Source organism: Sinocyclocheilus grahami, unplaced genomic scaffold, assembly GCF_001515645.1.
Source record: "Sinocyclocheilus grahami isolate Dianchi unplaced genomic scaffold, SAMN03320097.WGS_v1.1 scaffold75.1, whole genome shotgun sequence".
NCBI classification, from domain to species: domain Eukaryota; kingdom Metazoa; phylum Chordata; class Actinopteri; order Cypriniformes; family Cyprinidae; genus Sinocyclocheilus; species Sinocyclocheilus grahami.
The window spans coordinates 65,460-89,112 of NW_015505254.1; the positions used below are offsets into that span (position 1 = coordinate 65,460).

Sequence of the window (23,653 nt, forward strand, 5' to 3'; positions counted from 1 at the left end):
GCACATTTATTAAAAAAACATCTCAAAAAGTCATTATAATGAGCCTTTAATTGCCTACATAGCTTAATAAGCGCTCAAGCACACGCATAAAGCTTGCCACAGCGCACTGGCAGAAGTAATGATTATGAATGTGTCAGGGAAAAACAGTAAGGAAGCCGAGACAGCAGAAAGCGCATCCTGTTTGCTTTCATTATTTTACAAAAGCGAGGTTTGTTGTTATTGTGAGTGCACTCAAATAAACGTGGAGTCTTAACAGATTTGAAAGATGTATTACTCTTATCTGTATGACCAAAAATGGCAGAGTATTTTAGGAATACGTGAGCGCACCGGCGCCTCCATCTGTCCTGCAGTGAGCGCTAATGTTCAGCTTCCACACTCCACACAGACACTTAAACAGCGCACATTTCTCTCGGTTAACATTAGATTTAGCGGCCATGTAAAGTTGCTAATACTTGCATATTTCAGATGATAAGCCATATTTGTGGTGGATGAATGATAGGCTAGCGTTTGGATGTCCTGCCCAATGTTGATTTTGTTTTGGGGGTGTACTAAAACAGGCTCTCATACTAGGTTGTTTGAAAAACACATTATTTTTCATATATTTTACATTATTGCAACACCTCTCTCCCCAGTCTGGCATGAACAGATCGAATAGTTCCTGAATCAAATGTAGGCCCGTCTTCTGAAATACGAAATGTACTGTGATTGGTTAGCTGGGCCAGTGTGTGTTGTGATTGGCAGCACTCGGCGCCTGGTCGGGAAATGTTTTTCAACAGTTTTCAAAACTTTTGAAGTGGACTTTGAGCTTTGTAACTTTGCAGATCTTTTTTATGCTCAAACAGCAACATTACAGACTAACTAAAGTGGGAAAAGTGAAAATGCATAATAGGACCCCTTTAAGCAACTAATAAAATTTTGGTCGACTAACGATTAGTTGACTATTAGGGGGCAGCCCTAGTATATATAGCTTTTAAATATTGTTATTTTTTTATATTTTTGTTTTTGATTTTTAATTTATATGCAAATTAAGTTAATGCATGCTCTCTTTCTATAAAAAAATAAATATCCCAAAAAAAATTAGCAATACTATTTAGGTATAATTACATATTTTATAAAAACATATATATATATTTGTAGATTTTATTTACATCTATTTCAATTTATTGTAATGTATTATACTTGGAATATTGATATTTATATTTTAATAATAATGACTTGATATTATAATATTATATATTTCCATTTCAGTTATATGTTTGGAAGTATTAAACATTTATTATTATTATTACTATTATTATTAACTATATGCTATATGCATATAGTTTTTTAAAAGTGTAATATGTGTATATATAGTTTTAGATTTGAATATTTATATGTATAAGTATAGAAATAAATAAATATATATAATTTATTTTCAGATTTATGAAATATATATTAATAATGATTATAATGAATATTATTTATGTAAATAAGTATCGCTTTTTATTTCTCCTCTTTCCTATTACTTGTTTCGCTTCTGTTTCAGTTTTTTATAACCATTTCTTACTATGTGTAAGAAAGTTGTTGTTTTTGAGCATGTGTGTTTGGCAGTGTTATTTTTTAGGATTACTGATAAACTTCTGTCATTTGATTTGTATTATTTGTTATTTATTTTAATTTTAGTTGCATTATGTCTGAATTCATTATGTCTGTATAGGTCTTTTATTAAGTTTTTAGTTTGATTTAATTTGAGTTATTTTAATACTTCAACAAACTAAATGGAAATGAAATAATATATATATTGAATTTATAAATGTGTATGTACATATACAGTATGTGTGTGTGGTTGTACACGCATGTAGTTGTTTTTTTGGTGTTTGGCTTAGTGTTATGTTAGAATCATTATTATACTCTTATACCTTTTGTTCTTTAATATTTTGAATTGTTTTTATCTTTATTTTTTGTTTTTCATTTATATGTTAAGTTTTGAAATTTTGTTGTATGCATTTGTCATTTTTATTTAATCTCTTTATTTTTAAAATGTGTATAGGTAGTATTTATAAAGTTTTAGCTTTTAGTTTTGGATCTGTTTTTAGTTGTTTTAATACTACAATCGATTGCTTCTGTTGTCCTCATTTGTAAGTCGCTTTGGATAAAAGTGTCTAATAAATGACTAAATAAATGAAATAAATGTAACCTTAAGTAAAAACAGGGAATGATGGGGCAGCACTGGCTACACAGTGTTGGGTCCAGTATTGGCTTTCTCTATTCAAATTCTGTTGAATTCTTCATAAAAGTTGAATTGTGCTCTTGCTGATACTTTTTGTTCACCCATTGATTCATTTGTTTAATTCAGTGCGTTATGTGGTGTTGTTCTCTTTCCAGCTCTTTAAATAGCCTAATGACTCTCTCTTTTTTCTTTCTTGTCTCTCCATTGCCCTTTTTATCACTTGCTACTTTTCCCTTGCTTGGTCTCTCGCTCCTGCTCTCCTCTCGTGTGGTCTCTTCACTTTCTTAGGGCCCTCCCGGCTCCCAGGCCTCCCCTCACGCTCCTCCTCCCCCTAACAGCATGATGGGACCCCACGGCCAGGTAGCGGCTCCTGTCTATACACGGGCTATTTCATTTGACTGATTCTGCCCTCTGTATTGTTTCTCTCTCGCCGTCTTCCCGTTAGCCTGCTCTGCTGAGCTGTGGTTCCCCTGTGTTCTCCGAGGCATCTTTGCAACTTCATTAGACTCAGACAAAATGTCATTGTTACAGTTTTCTGACAAGTTGATTTGTGTTGCAGCCTTTCATGTCACCTCGCTTTGGTGGGGGACCACGACCCCCCATCAGAATGGTCAACCAGGTGAGTTCATCAATGTGGTCTTGATGTCAGCTTTTGTAGCTTTAATTAAAATGTCCAACTAAAAAAAAATTTATAATAAAAATAGATGTTAAGATTAAATGTGTACCGACACTTTTCCAGCCCCCAGGTGGAGTTCCAACTGCCCAGCCAATGCTCCCAAACATGGATCCCAGACTACAGGGTGAGCATGAGTTATGAGTATATCGGAGATAACATATTTTAAAGCTGCAGATGACCTAAACTGATTTGACTTCTCCTTTCCCCATCTCAAGGGCCGATGCAGAGGATGAATGTTCCTAGAGGAATGGGTCCCATGGGCCCCGTCCCCCAGAGTTTTGGAGGAGGGATGAGACCACCACACAACTCAATGGGCCCTGGCATGCCAGGAGTGAACATGTAAGACCTTTTGTGACAATAGTGTTTGGGGTCATTAAGAATTCAATAAAATTTATATTTTTATTCAACAAGGACACATTAAATTGATCAGAAATTTGAGTATAGACATTTATAATGTTACAGAAGGTTTTTTCCTAATAAATGCTGTTTTTTTAACTTTTTATTCATCAAAGAATCCTAAAAAAATTTATCAAAATAATAAACAGCACAACACTTTTGTTGCACTGATAATTTCTTGAGCACCAAATTTGCATATTTCAATGATTTCTGAAGGATCATGTGACACTGAAGACTGGAGTAATGGCTGATGAAAATTCAGCTTTGACATCACTGGAGAAAATTATATTTTTAACATTAAGTTGTAATAATATTTCATAATATTACTGGGGTTTTTTTTATCAAAAAAAGCAACCTTGGTGAGCATAAGAGACTTCTTAAAAGTCTTACGAACTCCAAATTTTTGAACAGTAGTTAATGATGTAAATGACTGATTAAATGGAAACTGAATACTAATCCACATTATTTTGTGTTTTGTAGGGGCCCTGGAAATGGCAGACCACCATGGCCAAATCCAAATGCCAACAATGTAATATATTCTAATTTTAAGTAATTTATTACAGTAATTCCATTTATTTCTATAATAGAATACTACATTCCTAAACATAATTCTGTTTGTTTTGGTTTAGATGCCATATTCATCACCATCTCCTGGTGCTTATGGGGTAAAAAAAAAAGTTCCTCATCTACTGCACATTTTATTACTATAATAATTCATAAAGACTTTGGAGTATTACTTAAAAGCTGTAAACCATTTGTTTCTCCAGGGTCCACAAGGAGGGGGGCCTCCAGGAACACCTGGAATTGTCCCTAGTCCAGCAGGTCTGTTTGCCACACATTCCGTTCAGAAAACACACTGTAATTCAGCTGAGAGTCTTTCATAACCTTCTCAATTGGATTTAGTTTAACTCTGAATTCCATAGATGTCAGAATTAGCCCAGGCTTTGCCTAAAGCAGAATATTGATTGTTGAACTGATCATGCAGAGATTTCCATCCCATTAATGAAACATCTCTCACCCTCAGACTCCAACAACTCCAGTGAAAACCTATACACCATTATAAACTCAGGAGGTGGAGGTCGCAACAGTGTAAGAGACAGACCTGCTGACTCATTTCTCAGAGGCACACCATTCAGAAATTGCTTAGTGTATATATTAGCGCAGCAGAAGTGCCCTTGGCTGTGTTCATGTTACCCTTTTTCATCTTTACTGTCTGATGAGATGACAGAACATGTCTGAGTTATTTATTTATTTATTTTTCCCCGGCCGGTTTTGTCCAGTTTCCCATAGGCCCAGGCTCTGAGGGCCCCCTAGGGGCCATGGCAGGAATGGACCCGATGCATATGAACGGAGGTAATGCTACTGTAAAAACACATGGTTATATTTAAAATAAAAACTTAAATCTATTTGAAAACATTTTTTTTAATCTTGTGCCTTTATAGGTTCAGGAGACCTGGATGGACTTCCAAAGGTGATTATAATCTTTCTAATAGTATTTAAAGACCACCAATGTTATATTTGGTTGGAGTCAGAATTAGATGTATTTCAAGAATATTTAATAGAATGCTGCAGGAGTGGGTCCTAAAACATGGAAATGAGTAAGCATTTTTGCACTTCCGGTTCCATCATCCAGAAGTCAGTGGGTTTTTGGTTAAATGCCTGAAATGAGGTCTGTGGTGAACTCGCAGACTAAGATATTTTCATGTTTGATTTGAATTAAACTTATGCGCAAAACTGGAATATCACATAAAACATTTGCGAATAAAGCACCGTTTCCATCCAACGAGTCAAAAAACATATTTAAAGACCACCAATGTTATATTTGGTTGGAGTCAGAATTAGATGTATTTCAAGAATATTTAATTGAATGCTGCAGGAGTGGGTGCTAAAACATGGAAATGAGTAAGCATTTTTGCACTTCCGGTTCCATCATCCAGAAGTCAGTGGGTTTTTGGTTAAATGCCTGAAATGAGGTCTGTGGTGAACTCGCAGACTAAGATATTTTCATGTTTGATTTGAATTAAACTTATGCGCAAAACTGGAATATCACATAAAACATTTGCGAATAAAGCACCGTTTCCATCCAACGAGTCAAAAAACAAAACAAAATCGTCACTAAATATCACTAAGAAAACTAGGAGAAGCCACTGAATATAATAATTCATATGATAAAAAAAAGATAAAATGACTAGCAGACAAAACACAATAAATGCAGTCATTGCTTTCGGAGGTGTATGCCAGCTGTTTGGGGATTTCCATCCAACGAGTCAAAAAACAAAACAAAATCGTCACTAAATATCACTAAGAAAACTAGGAGAAGCCACTGAATATAATAATTCATATGATAAAAAAAATGATAAAATGACTAGCAGACAAAACACAATAAATGCAGTCATTGCTTTCGGAGGTGTATGCCAGCTGTTTGGGGATGCAGTCGTGTAAGACAATTATACAAAAATACTTTGACGACAGACTTTGCTCAGGCATTTCAGAATGACCATAACAACATATATATTTATGCGATATTCCAAAATGTGCATAAAAATAGGTGGATGGAAACATAGCTATTGACATAAAACACATCAGCAATACCCCACTCATGTTTTTTTTTTAAAGGGGTCCTATTATGCTTTTTCACTTTTTCAACTTTAGTTAGTCTGTAATGTTGCTGTTTGAGCATAAAAAAGATCTTCACAGTTACAAAGCTCAAAGTCCACTTCAAAAGGAGATATTTTATTGAACAGAAATCACTTTTCAAAAACTACAAAGAACGACTCGTTTGGACTACAATGCATATTTTCCTGGGATTTGTGATATCACAAATATTGATGAATGGGACGAGACCTGGTTGACCTGCACTAGAGAAGGCAACGAGTGTTATCACTATGTCGGAGACACACTAGCTTTCCCAAGGCAGACGAACTTGGAGTGGTTACAATCATCCAGGTTTAAATTGCGCTCAAATTGATTTGATTTTGATGCAATATTTACACTGAAGCTCGCAGGCGGCTATGGTAAGGGGCATGACATTTCCCGACCAGGCGCCGAGTGCTGCCAATCACAACACACACTGGCCCAGCTAACCGATCACAGCACATTTCGTATTTCACAAGGCAAGCCTTCATTTGATACAGGAACCATTCAAGCCGTTCATGCCAGACTGGGGAGAGAGGTGTTGTAATAATGTAAAATGTGAGAAAAATAATGTGTTTTTCAAACAACCTAGTATGAGAGCCTGTTCTAATACACCCCCAAAACAAAATCAAGACTCTGTAAAAGAGCATAATAGGACCCCTTTAAAAAGGCAGTTGCTAACAAGTGACTAAATGGGACTACAGAGGTTGACTTTTTTTAAATTCAGATTTTACTGCTTGTTGTGTTTGTTCTCACACTCTTAGAAACTATTCTAACTCAAACTTGTAGATTTTAAAATAAGATCGAAAGAGTTTTCAGAAACCTAGTGGTGTTGATGTTGAAGTCATGCTGTGATGTAGTTCGTATACAGCCTAACTTTAGCTTTTTACTGTTGACGGTTGTATTTAGGCTTCAAAATTCGTATGTTGTGTTCATATATGAAGATTACCATGAAAAGAGAGAGAGAATCATAAATACAAACACAGCTTATTTTCTGCAGCAATCCAAAAGCTAATGGAAAAATCCTATTGGAACTAGGGTGATGCTAACTTCCAGGTTGGCTAAAAATAAATAAATAAATATGTCATCTCTGCAGCACTCTTATTCACTACTTTTTCACTAACTAAGTTTCACATCTCATCATCAGAATTCTCCTAACAACATGAGTGGCATGAGCAATCCACCCGGGACCCCTAGAGATGAAGATGTAGGAGGCAGCTACCTTCACTCCTTCCAGAATGAGAATGTAAGATTCATCAACTTTTACATCCCTTTACGTTATATAACAGGGTTTTCCAAACTGGGGTTTGTGAGTAGATGGAAAGCTAATAATTAAGTCATGAAAATTTTAAATGGTTTTTATTTTCAAAAATATTTATTCGATCAAAATAAGAAAACGCCTACTAAAGTGTATCAACTTAAACTTAAAATCTTATTCTCAAATCTGTACTTCAAGCAAATATTTTTCAGCTGACAAAACAAGTTTGGGGATCCCTGTATTATAGCTGTTTTGAAAATGCTAGCTAGCTATGTAACTTAATGTGCCGTTACTAGGCACAGCTCTAAAAAAAAAAAAAAAAAAAGGTGTGCTGGAACAATGCAACACAAACACTAAATTGGTGTAAAGTGAGTTTACTTGGTGTAAAGTGTACTTTTCCTGTAGAGTGTATTAACTTTGTTTCTTTCTGTCTTTACAGCAGTACTCTCCTTCCATGACCATGAGCGTCTGATGCCAGTCTGTTTGCTCCATTCTGGAAACTCACAGTTGGCCATCGATGACATAGAGTACTTGTACAGGAAATGGAATTGGGTGGGACTGCCCTGCGTCCTCACAAGTGGTCTCATGCAATATCAAAAATATTTTTGTTGTTACTTCAATTTTTTTTTTTTTTATAAATGGCTAGCAAACCTTTTCTCCTCTCTTAAGATCGGAAGATCTAAATGTGACTCAGTGCTCCTGGATTTTTAGTTTTCTTGTTCCCATCAGAGGCCACCTCTCATTAAGAAGAAAAGTATGGTTACTGCTGACATAATCGCTGGATGTGTGTACATTTTGTGTCGAAGAGGAATAATCGCAGTTCGCTCGCTCTCTCGAAATCCGACATCCACGTCCAACTTCAGCATGGTTTACACGTACGAAACTTCCTCCGACTTTTTGACACTGAACTCTCATACGTGGCCTTGAATTCTGTGAATATTTTATTGCCTTTCGATGACCTGTTTTATTTTTCTCCAGTGAAACGCATCAAGTGGTGAGAGAATTCGGTCTTTTCTGAGCGGGGATAGACTCGCAGTTGTATTTTACTTGTACACTGTCATTTTTGTCTTCTAGCATTATAAGCAGCTGCTTTTAAGGAATAACTGCATTGACGGGTCCCGTCGTAAAGATGGCTTTTTTGTTTTCTGCACTGTTTTCATGTTCTCTTATTTTTCTGAAATTTAACTGCTGTCAATTTTTGGTCGAAGACTGAATGATACGCTGATCCTCTCAGATGCTGACCCTGACAAACATACTACCTATGAGACCTTCTCAGAGCTCCTCAGGCGGGTGACTGGATTACGCGTCTGGATGGGTCTCCCTGCAAAATGTTCAGCCATTGTTTGGTTTGATTATGTCTTGATGAATTTGTGGTGGTTAAAGATACCCATATCATGTTTTCTTTTTTATATATATATGTAATTCTCTCTCATGTGCCTCTTGTTTTAGCTCTGAAATGGTTTGATGTTGGTTTAAAGGCGTCATCCCGTAAGGATGTTGCTTTTGTAAGCCAGACTCTAGTGTGTTTGGATTTGTTTTGTATTAGGTTTCATTTGAGCAACATCCGAAAAAAATCATACTACAGTTAGAATGGTAACTTATTCTATTTATACAGACACTTGGACATTGTTTTACATTTTAGTAGTTGTTTTGCACTGCTTTTGTTAGCTTGTGCATCATACTTTTAACTGTGGGCTGAATAGGCTTGTTTATATATTGACTACTAAATTATTTGGCTCCTTTGAGGATTTTTGTCTTATGTTTTTCAGTCATTTATACTAATTCAAGCAGGAAAGCAGCGTTTCAGCCTACCTTCAGTTTCCAGCAAATCGCTTTTTAAGAGAAAAGGGAAAGCTCGATGTGAAATGATTTTAACTTTGGGAAATGATGTAAAGCTGTTGATGTTCCCCGACTTCTTTAGGGTAGCGTCTCTCCAGAGGGCCAAGATCCAGCCATTTGATTTCCATGTAAATCATTCTCTTTGAATCAGTGAACCAGTTTCGATGTAAGATAAAGTTGTTCCTTAATTGTCTCAAGCCTCTGTCTGTTTTCACTCATGGTACAATGCAATGGTACAATGTTTTTAAATAGGCAGAGCGTATCGTAAGAATCCATTGACAAAGCTCTTCGCTCTGCTCCTCTGCGAAACGTCCAGCAGGATCATAGTGGACACTGCTCAAACGGGCTGCGAGGGTGTCATGCACAACCTGTGAGGCACAAGTGATTCATAAGAGCTCTACAGGTTTTGCCCAACCAACTGGCACTTAAACTCCACAAACCAGTGATCGTTCTTAAGAGTCTTTTTCGTTCTCAGCAACTCTCAAATGGTATTAGGGACTATTCCCACAGACATTTTTTTCCCTTGTTTTTCAAAGTAAACACAACATTGCTAAAATTATATTTTTAATATAGTTGCTTGGTAAGTTTCAACAGATTACATTCTGTGACTTGGCTGCCTGATCTTGTGGTAAACCGTGAACTGTCATTCTAATTACGATAGAAATCAAAGGTCATGATTAAAAAATAGATGTAAATCAATCATTTACTGCATATAACTGACACAAAGACATTTTAAAGCATGTGGTGGATATAAAAAGCTTTGCACATCCATGTTTAGCTGTTTTAATAAACTAGTTGTACCATTAGTCCTTAAAGGGATAGTTCACCCAAAAATAAAAATTCTGTCATTAATTACTCACCCTCATGTCGTTCCAAACCTGTAAGACCTTTGTTCATCTTCGAAACACAAATTAAAATATTTTTGATGAAATGTGAGAGCTCTCAGACCCTGCATAGACAGCAACGCAACTGTAGTGTTCCCAGGTCCAGATATGTAGTAAGACATCGGTAAAACAGTCCATTTGACATCAGTGGCTCAACTTCAGTTTTGCGAAGCTACGAGAATACTTTTTGAGCGCAAAGAAAACAAAAATAACATTATTTATTCAACAATTCTTCTCCCCTGAGTTACGTCTTCCGCCATTTTAGAGTATCGTAACACATACGCACGCTTTCCCCTAAGCATAAACTACGCAGATTACGTTAATGTGCACACTTTCTCCTCCGAACGTAAACAACGCTGATTACGTTGATTACGCTCTTGGGTACTCTCCAAAATGGTGGAAGGCATAACTCGGGGGGGATTGTTAAGTAAGTAATGTTATTTTTGTTTCCTTTGCGCTCAAAAGTTGAGCCACTGATGTCACATGGACTGTTTTACCAATGTCTTACTACATTTCTGGACCTGGGAACATTACAGTTGCATTGCTGTCTATGCAGGGTCTGAGAGCTCTCACATTTCATCAAAAATATCTTAATTTGTGTTCCGAAGATGAACGAAGGTCTTACGGGTTTGGAACGGCATGAGGGTAATTAAAGACAGAATTTTCATTTTGGCGTGAACTAACCCTTTAAGAATAATGTTTTAAGACCTAGCAGCCCTTTTAAATGAATGAAAGCGGAGTCTGGAGTCAAACTTTGTCTTTGGATCAGTCTGTAGTGTCTGTAGCTTGGCGAGCAACCCACAACAGGATCCTGACTGCCAAATACACCATGTGACACGAGTCCAAAGTACAAATGCAGTCATAAGGTTATGGTTCTTGCAGCTAAATACAGGAACTGATTGTTGTTTATCATTCATGAATATCTCAAAAAATGAATTGCTTAAGTCTGAATTAAATTAAAGGTAGAACAGGTAGAAGTCCAAAATTCAGCACGTCTTTGTTTTACATTTAATAATTTGATATTATCTTCCATCATTTCATTTGACCTCTCCATCTTTTACAGGTTACCAAACAATTGTTTTTAATATTGTGCAAGTGTTATTAAAAAACATCCATTTGCAATGTATTATGTTAGCATATTCCATAGTAGATAACATTAGATTCTATACTTACATCTAGACTAGCATTGTCCATTGAAGACCAGGATTACTGTTACTAGCAGCCATTTGAATAGCAGGTCAATAATGAATTTAGCTGTAATAGGTTTGATGAGATGTACTGGATGAAAGGGTTCTTAAGATACACTGAACATAAATGATTTTGTGTAGCTGTTCTACTTTTTTTAATAGATTCAGGGACTGCAATGTGCAACATGTTCATAACTGCCTTATAATGTCCTTTTTTGTGAAAATTACATTGTTATTGTTCGAACTGTGCAGCTTAAAAGAAATTATTTGAAATATTTGTCAGGTCAAGCATGGATAAAAGAGCAGTTCAAGATGTGCTTTTCACTGAAGGACAAGCACACACCATTGATATACAATGACATACACTCACTCTTATGAGATGTATATGACTGTTTATTTGAATATTTGTTGAAAACTGTGTATTCAGTGAAATCTGTGCTTCTAAATTTGTTTAGAACAAATGACTGAATTATCAGTTTACAGTTCAGTTTTACCCTGTAAGAATCATTTACAGTCACAAGTTCAGAAAAAAATCTTACAAGCACAGATGCCCTTCACAATCTCTGCTGATGGATATTTATATAGTCTTTGAATGCAATGCTGGTATAATAATTATGCATTTGCATTAAAGCAGAAAAAATATATCAATGTTTACCAAAAAATACTAAAACATTTGATTACAAATTCCATTAAAAAATATATGCTAAAGATACTGTCACCGACTTACATTTGACTTCCCCCTGTGTTTGAAACATCAAGGTACAGAGACCAGCTGGTTTAATCTGTATCCGTCACAAGCAAACACAAGGAAAAGAGCAAATATATCAATGCAATCATGGATAGAAAACTTAAATTTTTCTCTCTTTTAATTAATTTTCTCCAGAACTTTTCGAACCTCTTCAGGGTTGTACCCCCAAGGTCCGATGCCACCCTGTTAGGAAGAATAAAAACGAGTGTGAAAATCCCTCTGTACTGTGGACTTCCTGATCAATATATTAAGACTATACAAAACACTGGCAATCAAAAATGCAGCAAAAGAACAGAACCAATTGCGACTATCAAACCCTTTGCCTCATGCTGTTCAGCTCATTCCAAACCTTTTATCTCTATAAACACTTGAAATCTCTTACTACAAGAACAAGAGTGTGTGTAAAACCTCTGGCCAAGGTTACAATGTACCAAAGCTTTCACTAGCAACTCTCTACTGCTCTCACAAGAGCAGTTATGAAGCTTTGGAGGCATTTCCTGTACTGTGTGCACTGTGCAGTTTGTCTACATTACAAAACGCTCACCTGATAGATAACTTTCCCACTCTGAATGACATAAAGGCGCTCAGGCAGGGCTCCGTATTTGCTGGCAGTGATGTTGGTTATCTCATCCACTACCACAGGGCAGAGGGGGTCTTCTTTGACCAGGGTCCGGGCCGCAGCCAGTCTCTCCTCCAAGTTTTTGTGCACGCTGATGTCGATGTTGTTTTCAAAGGCCCAAGCATCTATAAGATAAAAGAAGAATTTTGCTATTTTTATCACATTTATCACTTAGTACTCTACATGTAAAGTACTCTACAGTGTATTCTAGGCAATGTTTATATATCAACCCATATTGCTGCAATTGCATGAGGACAACAGCAAATTATTTGAAATATTATTGTCATTACCAGTTGCATGCGCTTCTGCAAGGTAAACAACGAGGAAATCTGCTACATCACTGAAGTCCTTGACAAGTTGTTTGAACTCGTCAAGTTTGAAGAGAAATGGGGGTCATGTGCAGCTTCCGAAACTCAGAACCAGTGGACGGTTCCCTGTGAAGAAGACTGCATCAGTAACAGTGTTGGGTGTAATGCATTACTAAGTAATGAATTAATTACTTTTAATGTAACAGCATTAAATACCGTCTAGACTATAAAAACGAATGCTTTTAATGTAACATCCCTTTAAATACTCTGGTCAGTTCCAAAATTTTTTTTATTTTATTGGAAAAGACCCTTAGGACTGAGGCAGTCAGTTTAATTATACCAATAATAATAATAAAGAATCCATTTACTATACCTTTAAGAAAACGATGAATGCTCGTTTTCTGTCCATCCAGGGTGAATAAAGCTGTGTCCGGAGCCGCGTGCCCCTCAAACGCCTCCAGGCCCAGCGAGCACCAGTTCACGGAGAGCACGGCTTTAATGAACCTCAGAGAAAAGAAAGTCGGACCCCAGTCTTCGTATCTGAATTTGGGATTCTGAGTCATCGTCGACTTCTCTCCCATTTTTAGATGGATTTTCCTCATCAGTCCCGGGGAAACGAATGACAGAAATTTCAACAGGGTTATATGCACAATCGTAAATAATATCATGGCCACAGCTGATACATAAACAGAAAGTTTTCTGAGCGCATATCCCACTGCTGTCCCCATCGCGAGAAGAATTGATCAATCCACGCGTCGTGGCGCGAGCACTACATGATCGACAAAGACATCAAACTTTGCCTGTGTTGTCGCAAAAGCTTACCGCCCTCCACACCACAACAATATTACACAACGCCAAAATTCAAGACCAAATCTTACTAGGGCAAAGGCTTTGCTCATTATTATTAATTAGGTCATATTGGCGTTGCTTGGTAACCTTCCTGGAACTTAATATTCATACGCCTTTGTCATAGCAGGATTTGTTGATTCGCCAGGCGACTAGCGACCACTTGCCTTTAGAAGACCCGCGTCACGGAGCCTAATTAATATTCATGAACCCACCTTCGCCATAGTAAGAATCATAACTTGCTCTGTGCGTTAATTACATGTAAAACGGAACTTTCTTTTGCATTTGGATCATAGTGGACCCATTTTCGGTTTAAAAAATACTCTAATAACTTACCACATTGTTTTTATGCTTTTTTCTTAAAATATATATATATAAAAAAAGTCCCATCTATGGTCTTTATAATTATTAGGCCGACTGCCGTTTTAATGTTAGTTTCTAAAAATGTCCATAAGATGTCACTGTTGACATGTCTGACTACAACACCTTTCTATTGTTTTTGCCTTTTTCACAAATCACTATTTTTTTTATCATACTCTCTGCGATTCTCTACCGACAGGCAGAAAAATAAACATAAGATTTTTACGCTAGTGCCACATCTTTCTCCAGTTAATTGGCCTAAGAAATATTTATTATTGATCTGTGTACTCTCAATGATCTTGTTTTGTCTAGGACAAAATAGACAATTTGTCTCTCAATTGATTTGTCTCTCATCTCTGTCATGGCTTGATTATCTGAGGAAGTTGTACAGAACTGTTTTAGTTGTATAAATGCAAATGATTATTCCCAGTTTGAAGTGGCTCGAGATCAATTTCACTATTCACAAAACATGCATCCAGTTTGTTCCCGATTGGTCCCTCCCCTTTCAGCAGTATATATTCACTGGCACTTCGAGCTGTCAATCAAAGCAGGGACGCATGTTTTGCTTTTCAGAATTGATGCGATAGAAAACTCATAAAATTGCTGCTGAAACAGGAGAGAGGATGCGGTCGGTAAGAACACATTTAACAGCCTGTTGGACGCAGAAGTTGAGAGTCATCATCATTCAGTCAAAATATCCGTTCTTTCTTGCTTTGGAGGGTTTAAATAGGTAGGCTATGTTTTAAAATTATTCTACAACATATGAAAACATTAATTATTCAGTGTGTTTTACTGTATTAAGCTATACAAATGACTGGCTGTATGCTTATCGTGTTTTCAGAGTCCTTTGAGAGCTGTAAGAGTTTGTTCTTTCAAGTGAAGTTCAAGTTCATGATCCTTCATCCCACAGGTACAAGAAGCGATAAGGACTATTATTGAATGGGGACTGACATGCACACTTGGAAGTCAGAGGTCCAGATGCAGAAATCTGCAGCGCATATTGGGATGGTCAGTCATCAGACAGATTTCACCGAGCTCACTTTCTCCATGTTCAGCAGTAAAACAGACATCTGCCCGAAACGCGTCCCTGCTGACGGCTGTGGCTCGAATCCCGCCTCGATACAGATGCGCTGCGGGTCTGGAGATCTCAAACTCCACGCGCATCACACCTCCAAACTTCACTGTTTCACCATGTCACCCGGAGAGGGTATGTACCTGCGGACTTGTGTATTTATTTATTTATTTTCGAGATTTTGTCGCCTTAATCTGGTTTATGGATTAAAATGATCCCAGCTATGGCTGCGCATAATTAAGAATGCAAATATAAAATAACAATAAAAATATTTAGCATTCAAATAAATTTAAGCCTAGCTTACAACGGCTTCTTTGTTAAATGTCAATCTGCACAACAGAGCCTAAAGCCATTAGTTTTTGGAAACCTTTAATGGTTTTAAAATAGCTATATATTAAGAAAAATAATAAAATAAATGAATTTATAGTAAATAAATACATAAGAAAAACATAAATTGATTATAAAAACTACAAATGAATCAGGCTACTTATACAATTTGATGTATTGGATGTATTAATTAATTTAGTTGCATAGCAGTCAGATATAGCCTACATTAAAAATCAGACACAGAATTTTACATTTGCCGAAGAAAATTTAGTTAATGCAGATCTTGTCCTTTCAGGGAAAGGTTATACACTCTTTACCTTACCTTAACTTACCTGTTTCAAACTGACATCTATGGTGATATAGCCTATATTTGAGTGTGTGATAAATATGTGGGGGTAATTTACAATAACGTCTAAGCGCAAAAGCAAACTTGTGAACATCGTCCTGTCGCATTGTATTTAACTGTTACTGTTACTATTAAATAACAAAGTTACATTAATCTCGCACGGTTTGTCTTTTGACAAAATACTTGATCGCGTTAAGTTGGCTACATTAATTATCTCAGGATATGTTGTGTGGTGCTGCCAAAAAGTATAAAACACTCAGATTGATCAGATTTAGAAGTCCTCATTCAGGTGATTTATAGGTGGATGCTTTATTGCTTCCTGTAAACATGTGTTGTCCACAGGATTGCTTTGTTTTAGTTGCTGTGGCTGATTGCACTCAAGTTGAAAAAAATGTTGACGTCGGTGGTTGCATCACTGGTAAAGCGTTGTGGGCTGCGCAATTACCTGCTCTCGCCTGAGCATTTTTCGTTCGTTTCTCTGGTCTTTGGGCTTTCTCTCTCACACTTACACACACTTGATCTCTATACAGTTGTGCTCTCACTCCCACACATCCTCCTCGACTGCGGCCCACGTCTTTTGGGGAACTCCTATGACATCAGAATGAGGCATGGATAAACTGATTGTGTGGGGAAACTGTAATGTTTGCAGCTTGTTCCATTGATTCACAAAGTCCTCATGATCAATGTGCAGTGCTATTTCATCCTGGTCGATGACATCACTGAGCAAACCTTTAACAAGTGAAACATTTTCAGAGTCAGTCACCAAGCCTTTGAGAGCCAGCTTGCTGTAATGGAAGCCATTGAATCATTTCTCACAAACAGGTCTCTCGAGGACCGTCTCGAGTGTTGATTCAGCTTAATTTGGTTGGGAGTTTACGAGCTTATTTTTGAGAGAAAGATGCGGTCGGTGAGGCATAATCTGCGGAAAAAGTTTGAAAAACATTTTATAATCTAATCGAGTAGCGTTTGATGAAAGCTGCTCTTGTGGTTTTAGAAGATTACAGCATGTGATGTTCAATCATTATGGTTTGTGATCATTCCATTGTTGTTTTTCAAATAATATGTAAAACCTCAACCTACTTAATCAATCCTGAGGTAAAACATTCAGACGTCGGCGACCTTTAATGCTGGTTGGATTATAACTACAATTTAGGCTTTTTATGGCACCAATGTCCAGTTTTGTTTTATTTATGCTTGCGGGATGTGCAATGCCAAGCCAAAGAAACGGCCTGAATCATCCTTCATTTCAAGGGCACCCTCGCCCTGCCAATACAACCCTCAAACCAATAATTCTGTAAAAAAAATATTATCTGGTTTGAATAAGTGTCGAAATATCGCTGGAATACCAGAGGAAATGTGCTCTGGACCTGGGCTTAAACGGAGGAAAAACAGAATTGGCTCCGATGTGTCATCATAAAATGTATTTTTAGCTTGGACCATGTCTTGAGAATCACTCATAAAAATGCGCCCACACTCTCCAACCTTTTTTCCCTCTTGCTTTTTGATATAGGGGTCGAATTCCTGCCTCATGTGAAATGGATCTGATTGTTTTGCCTACTCGCTCTGTCTCCCTGACTCCGTACTGAGATGAAGGGGCTACTCGCTCTTGGCCTGTGCCAGGGGGACATGCCACAGCTAACCGCACATCTACATGGGCCGAATTATTCATGCATTAATAGACGGCAGCAACTGTGTCTCCAGACTTCTCAGCGCGTGTGACTGTGCACGCGGGTGGTTTTTTGATTTACATTTCGACAGTGGCACTTGCTGTTCTTGGCCCGGTGCTCGTTTGCTTCATCAAAGAAAAATCCTCTTTGTGGCGGCGTTGATCGCGAGGCCTAAAACGGACACGAGGACCCCGGCTTCCCGTAGCGGGATGCTGCAAGACGGCTAGGTGGCCGTGACCCTTCGTATCCACTGTTGATTTAGTGTTAAAGGTGACGGATGGCGATTGACACCCCGCGGGTCTTTGTACCAATACAGCTGTTTTTTCTACTCCGCCCAGTTCACTTGCCTGTTTAATAGAACATAAATATGAATACCAAAACCTGTGCCAAGTTCCCTGGTGGGTCTTTTATTAGAATAAGTATTATTCTTTTATATCGAGAAATACCACAAAGATTACAGCAGATTCTCGGTACAAACAGAATCTGGCCCCACAAACCGCCTTGAATTTATACAGAGGACGTAGTGAATGTGGACAGATTCATAAGGCATTTTCTGCCAGTCCTTAGACCTTCTTATTTACAAGTCTGGGCACGTCAGCTGTCCAATCGAGTGCTGGCTTCATTCGAGTGGTCAAAAACAACTGCGCAAACATTTATTCCTTCATTAGCAGAGAGTAGAAATCATTCCAGTAGGCACGGTTATATCCTCTCTGTTGTTCAGTAGTTTCATCGTGCCAGGAAGCTGCCATGGGGCAGTGCCCATTCGGTCTGCGATCTGATTGGCTGGAATTACCCTTGAGGACTATGAAATACATTATAAAGTCTAATAGTGCAGTTTATATACTTTATTGCTGGTTGTTAATAAAGTGCAGGGTTCTGGAAGAATTAGTTATTCTCTCGTCCTCTAGTGATCCAACACCAGCCGAGTGTAATATTACATTACGCTCAGGGATTTCTGATGGCTAATAACCTGACATGGGCCCTGAATGCAGATTGTTTAGAATGAAAACACTTCACTTTTACGAACAGATCTGGATTATGCAATGGGAGCCATTCGTCTTTAAAAATCATTGAAGGCTGTAAATTTTATATATTCATACTGTTGTGCGTGTAACGATGGTTGAGAAGGGAATGCTAGTAAGATGAAAAACCTTTTGTGTATTTATTGTTTTTCATTGCCTTTTTGTCTAGTAAAGTTCTTCTACGTACAGCCACAGAAATAACATTTCACTGCCTTCCCAGCTGAGCATGTGTCAAGTAAACTTGACCTTTTGCAGTTCATAGGCCAAAAAAAGGAACTGACAGACATTAATAAATATTCGAAAGAGAGACCGTTTGCTGTGTGAGAACATAAAAATACCACTAAAATATCATTTATGTCCTCATTTTCTTCAACAAAGCTAATATTTTTGTGAATACCAGACATCATGGACATCATGGAGTGGAACTAATAATTGTGTGCTATACCTTTTTTGTCGCGTCTAGCGACAATCCAATCAGATTAATCTGACCTTCAGGGCTGAAAGTTTTTTCTAGGCATTTCAGAACAGTCTACAGTCACGAATCGGTAAGCTTTGAGCATTCCTACTTCCTGTTTCCGTCGAGCTGCTGTTGGATTACTCAGACAGAGACATGCTCAGAGTGAGGTTAAAAGAACACTGAACATTATTAAACTTTTCTCTGTCAGACAACTCTGTCGTCTCATCTCCACACAGTGCTCTGGGGTGTTTACTCAGACTTAAAGCATAAATTGAAATCAGCAGTATGGCAGGTTAATATTTGGAGAAAAAGATGCCGGTGAATGATAAGAGGACACAATTTCCCACGATGCACACTGTCCGATCTGTTTTTTTCCTGATCCTTCACTTTGTTTTTACATTATGGGAATTTTTTACCAATAATTGTTACGTGCCTTTTAAAAATTTAGACCAGACTGCGTCTGCAGGGCGTGCACGTCACAGCAATGGCAGACATGCGGAGTTCTTGTGTGTGTGTGTGTGTGTGTGCTGTGGCTCTATACATAAATTAAAATAAATTTTAAGTTACATGTATTTATTTATTTTACTTAGGTTATATATTTATTTTTAAAATAGATATAAATTAAGAAAACTGTTACTTGGGAATAACCATTTACAATAATTTCAGACTAGTTCTTCATAACTGGTGACATTTAAAACATAAATATATATAAAAAAAAACAGAAATGAAAAAAATGTGATTCTGTTAACCATCTGTATGGTTACACTGATGCAGACGGAATAACGTGCTTAAATACTCTGGAGTTTATTTTGCATTAGGTCTATTTATTTAATGATTTGAACAGAATGCGCAACAAGAAACATTATTTCCTTACAATGATTATTTTGCATCAATGAATCAGAAATGTATAAAGCAACCAATGTAGTCCAGTTCCTGAATTAATAACTTGTATGTTACTGTACTTGAATCAAGACCAATAATTGTTACGTGCCTTTTAAAAATGTAGACCAGACTGCGTCTGCAGGGCGTGCACGTCACAGCAATGGCAGACATGCGGAGTTCTTGTGTGTGTGTGTGTGTGTGTGTGTGTGTGTGTGTGTGTGCTGTGGCTCTATACATAAATTAAAATAAATTTTAAGTTACATGTATTTATTTATTTTACTTAGGTTATATATTTATTTTTAAAATAGATATAAATTAAGAAAACTGTTACTTGGGAATAACCATTTACAATAATTTCAGACTAGTTCTTCATAACTGGTGACATTTAAAACATAAATATATATTAAAAAAAACAGAAATGAAAAAAATGTGATTGTTAACCATCTGTATGGTTACACTGGTATAACGTGCTTAAATACTCTGGAGTTTATTTTGCATTAGGTCTATTTATTTAATGATTTGAACAGAATGTGCAACAAGAAACATTATTTCCTTACAATGATTATTTTGCATCAATGAATCAGAAATGTATAAAGCAACCAATGTAGTCCAGTTCCTGAATTAATAACTTATATGTTACTGTACTTGAATCAAAAACATACAGTGCAACCAGTTGTTCACCCAACGATTAGTGTGCATTGATTAGTTGATTATTTAAGATTAAGTAATTGTGCAATGATTAGTGTGCTGCACCTTTAAGTGGCACTATTGTGTTGTATAGAGAGAAAATGGGTAAAGACGTTTTTTGAGTTGAACAGCTGATATTAACCTTGCAGCTCATAAATAAAATACACAATATAACTACAGTGACCAGGTTTTTTTCTGAATTTTTAAAGCCAGACATGGGGAAAGTTACACAGTGTAGTCCAGAATAAATTACTTATACAGTATGTGCGGTTGTTTTTAATCACTCAAAACATACAGTGCAACCAGTATAGTCCGATTTGTGAAAAAAATCAGACTATGCTGACAATGTGTTGCTAAGGATAAAATTATTTGAAATAATAATAATAATAATAATAATAATAAAATTAATAGTAAACTATGTTATCATGTTTTTTGTTTTGCTTTGTTTAATGTATTATAATAATCAATTATTGGACTTGCATTTGTTTACTACCTCTAAAATGTCTGTGTAACATGTAAATAAACCATCTGGGTAAACTGTTTTAAATTTATTTATTTATTATTGAAATTCACTTTTTATTCATACATGAAATGGCATTTTTCCTCAAATAGTTATTTCTTAAAACACTGTAAGAATTGGTATGGATAATTAAATTCTAGAACTTAGTATTGTCTTTTTTCAAATAATTGGTGATTAGTAGATTATGATTGGTAGGTTTACAGTGTGTTTTCAGCGTATTTTCTTTCAATCCCACATAGTCTTATTGCTGAAACTATACTCTCAGTGCCACAGCACTGTGCTGCCTACTTTGACAGTGTGAATGCAGTTAATATGGATGCCAAATACTGTAAATATGCAGTTTAGATGTAGAATGTGTAACAAACCTTACAGTTTAATGCATAAAGAGAACCAAAATCCCTAATAAAGCATTTGAGATATGGCTGCAATAGCTCATGAGAAAGCAGAGCATGAGAGGAGAGAGACTAATGCGTCCCGGCCCTTTAACAGGATGAGAGGAATTTGAGGAATGAATGTTGACTTCAGCTTTTTACAATTTGCACTGAGTTTGCTGACTTATCACCTACCACAAATATTTCCCCCACCATTTCACCCTTTAAGCCCTCACCACGATCTTACAGATGAGTTTTCCAGGACTCGGCCTGTGCCAAACTTTCCACTGGAGTCACCCCTTCATGTGCATGTGTGTGTGTGTGTGTGTGTGTGAGAACATACTCATCATGCTGCAGCAAATGTACCATAAACGTTAAGATACTTCTCAAGTGTTGACATAGCATTAATTCCACTGTCAAACGTTCCATTAATATGAGAAATAAGACATCCCAAATCTTACAGATGAGTTTTCCAGGACTCGGCCTGTGCCAAACTTTCCACTGGAGTCACCCCTTCATGTGCATGTGTGTGTGTGTGTGTGTGTGTGTGTGTGAGAACATACTCATCATGCTGCAGCAAATGTACCATGAACGTTAAGATACTTCTCAAGTGTTGACATAGCATTAATTCCACTGTCAAACTTTCCATTAATATGAGAAATAAGACATCCCATTATGGCAGACTACTCGATTTTTCTTTCAACCAGGTGTGTGGTTATAGAATGCACGAGAAAACCCTTTCTGGGTGCTAATCAGTTTGACTATACCATCATTAATTACTCACCCTCATGTCGTTCCAAACCAGTAAGACCTTTGTTCATCTTCAGAACACAATTTAAGATATTTTTGACGAAATCTAAGAGCTTTCAGACCCTCCCAAAGACAACAAGGGTTCTTACACGATCAAGATGCAGAAAAGTACCAAGATGATCGACAAAGTAATCCATGTGACATCAGTGGTTCAACTGTAATGTTACGACGCTACGAGAATACTTTTTTGCGCAAAGAAAACAAAAATAATGACTTTATTCCACATTTTCGTCTCTACTGCGCCACACTCTCGCGTAATGGTACTGCCGTGAACGTGTGTCCACAAGTGATGCAGTAGAGACGAAAATGTGGAATAAAGTCATTATTTTTGTTTTCTTTGCGCAAAAAAGTATTCTCGTAGCATCGTAATATTACAGTTGAACCACTGATGTCACATGGACTACTTTGTCGATCATCTTGGTACTTTTTATTGTGTAAGGACCCTTGTTGTCTATGGGAGGGTCTGAAAGCTCTCAGATTTCATAAAAAATATCTTAAATTGTGTTCTGAATTAACGACAGAATTCAATTAATGACAGAATTTTCATTTTTGGGTGAACTATCCCTTTAAGATATCTAAGGGACTCTACTGTTAGCAGTCAAAGACAGGAAAGTTACCGGTACTGGAAAAATGGGAAGTATGCCTGGTGACCTCCAGGTCACATTTGTAAGTGACGGAGCGAGGAATCCATGTTGAGCGCGTCTGTCACACGTAACCTTCATGTCTCATGCACGTGTGTTTCTTATTGAACTAACACATGTGAGGGAGGTTAGACATTGCTGGATCTTATGGAAATGGAAGCGATGAGTGTGTGTGTGTGCTCAATATCTCTGTGGAGAAAGTGGAAACGAAAACAATCTCAGCCTAATCAGAACCAGGTCACGCTGTTGTCCAGGCCGCGCTTGACATTTACGGCCTTCCCTTGGCTCCACGTTCGCGCTTTACAGCAGGGCCGGTCCACGAAGCTACGCTTTACCATATAACTCATTTGCTAGCGCTCCTAAATCTACACATAAAGCAACGCCCGACTTCACAAGGTTCCTATTTCAAGAAAAAAGATGACACAGGCAGCAGGAAACAGTTGTTATATATCACTCGCAGTTTCTGACAAGAATATTCAGAGGAGAAAAAAAGAGAAATTCTGTCTGGAGCTGTGGTATGTTTAGCTCGTTTTGTCCTCTTTTTTTGCTGTTTACTTGATTCTTGCCCTAAAAAGTCAAATGTTGACTAATACAGAAAAAAGGCACTGGTGTTGTGAATGACCTAACTGCTTTGCTTTTTAAAAACTGAAATGAAGTAAGGCCGTATGAAAGCCCTGACAGCCAGGTGCTGTGGACTTGGCCAGCGATTTCACTTCTCAGGCCAGCTGGAAAATGAGTCCCAGAATTTATCTGCACCCTTTTCCCTTGACAAATTATTTTATTGTTCTCGCACAGTTGGTTTGCATTTATTCTTTTGGCTAATGATAGGTTAAGGCAGAGTGATCTGCTTTCGCTGTGTTACACTGTGAACGCACCCCAACTGGGCC

General features: G+C 37.2%; 3 protein-coding genes across 4 annotated transcripts in view; 2 read left to right on the forward strand and 1 right to left on the reverse strand.

Annotated features, from left to right (window-relative positions):
• Window positions 1-9,213, forward strand: part of ssbp3b (single stranded DNA binding protein 3b) — a 33,592-nt gene extending 24,379 nt beyond the window's left edge. Inside the window, exons 6-17 of one of the 2 annotated variants that reach the window (XM_016272962.1) lie at window positions 2,498-2,569; window positions 2,769-2,828; window positions 2,949-3,009; window positions 3,101-3,224; window positions 3,762-3,810; window positions 3,911-3,946; window positions 4,049-4,103; window positions 4,306-4,370; window positions 4,562-4,634; window positions 4,724-4,752; window positions 7,063-7,161; window positions 7,613-9,213. In XM_016272962.1, the coding sequence (XP_016128448.1) occupies window positions 2,498-2,569; window positions 2,769-2,828; window positions 2,949-3,009; window positions 3,101-3,224; window positions 3,762-3,810; window positions 3,911-3,946; window positions 4,049-4,103; window positions 4,306-4,370; window positions 4,562-4,634; window positions 4,724-4,752; window positions 7,063-7,161; window positions 7,613-7,645 (756 nt within the window). In that variant the 3' untranslated portion in view covers window positions 7,646-9,213. The remainder of the gene's footprint in view (window positions 1-2,497; window positions 2,570-2,768; window positions 2,829-2,948; window positions 3,010-3,100; window positions 3,225-3,761; window positions 3,811-3,910; window positions 3,947-4,048; window positions 4,104-4,305; window positions 4,371-4,561; window positions 4,635-4,723; window positions 4,753-7,062; window positions 7,162-7,612) is intronic. The other variant, XM_016272963.1, reaches the window with a different exon arrangement.
• A 1,684-nt stretch (window positions 9,214-10,897) lies between these two features.
• On the reverse strand, window positions 10,898-13,656 carry dio1 (iodothyronine deiodinase 1). The gene is made up of 4 exons (XM_016273101.1): window positions 13,132-13,656; window positions 12,741-12,884; window positions 12,376-12,575; window positions 10,898-12,014 (listed from the first exon to the last, which is right to left on the reverse strand). The coding sequence occupies exons 1-4, from the start codon at window positions 13,484-13,486 to the stop codon at window positions 11,949-11,951; spliced, it is 765 nt and encodes a 254-aa protein (XP_016128587.1). The 5' UTR covers window positions 13,487-13,656; the 3' UTR covers window positions 10,898-11,948.
• An 868-nt stretch (window positions 13,657-14,524) lies between these two features.
• glis1b (GLIS family zinc finger 1b) overlaps window positions 14,525-23,653 on the forward strand; it is a 75,511-nt gene continuing 66,382 nt past the window's right edge. The window contains 2 exon segments of the mRNA XM_016272965.1: window positions 14,525-14,694; window positions 14,875-15,171. Coding sequence (XP_016128451.1) covers window positions 14,904-15,171 — 268 coding nt within the window. The 5' untranslated portion in view covers window positions 14,525-14,694; window positions 14,875-14,903.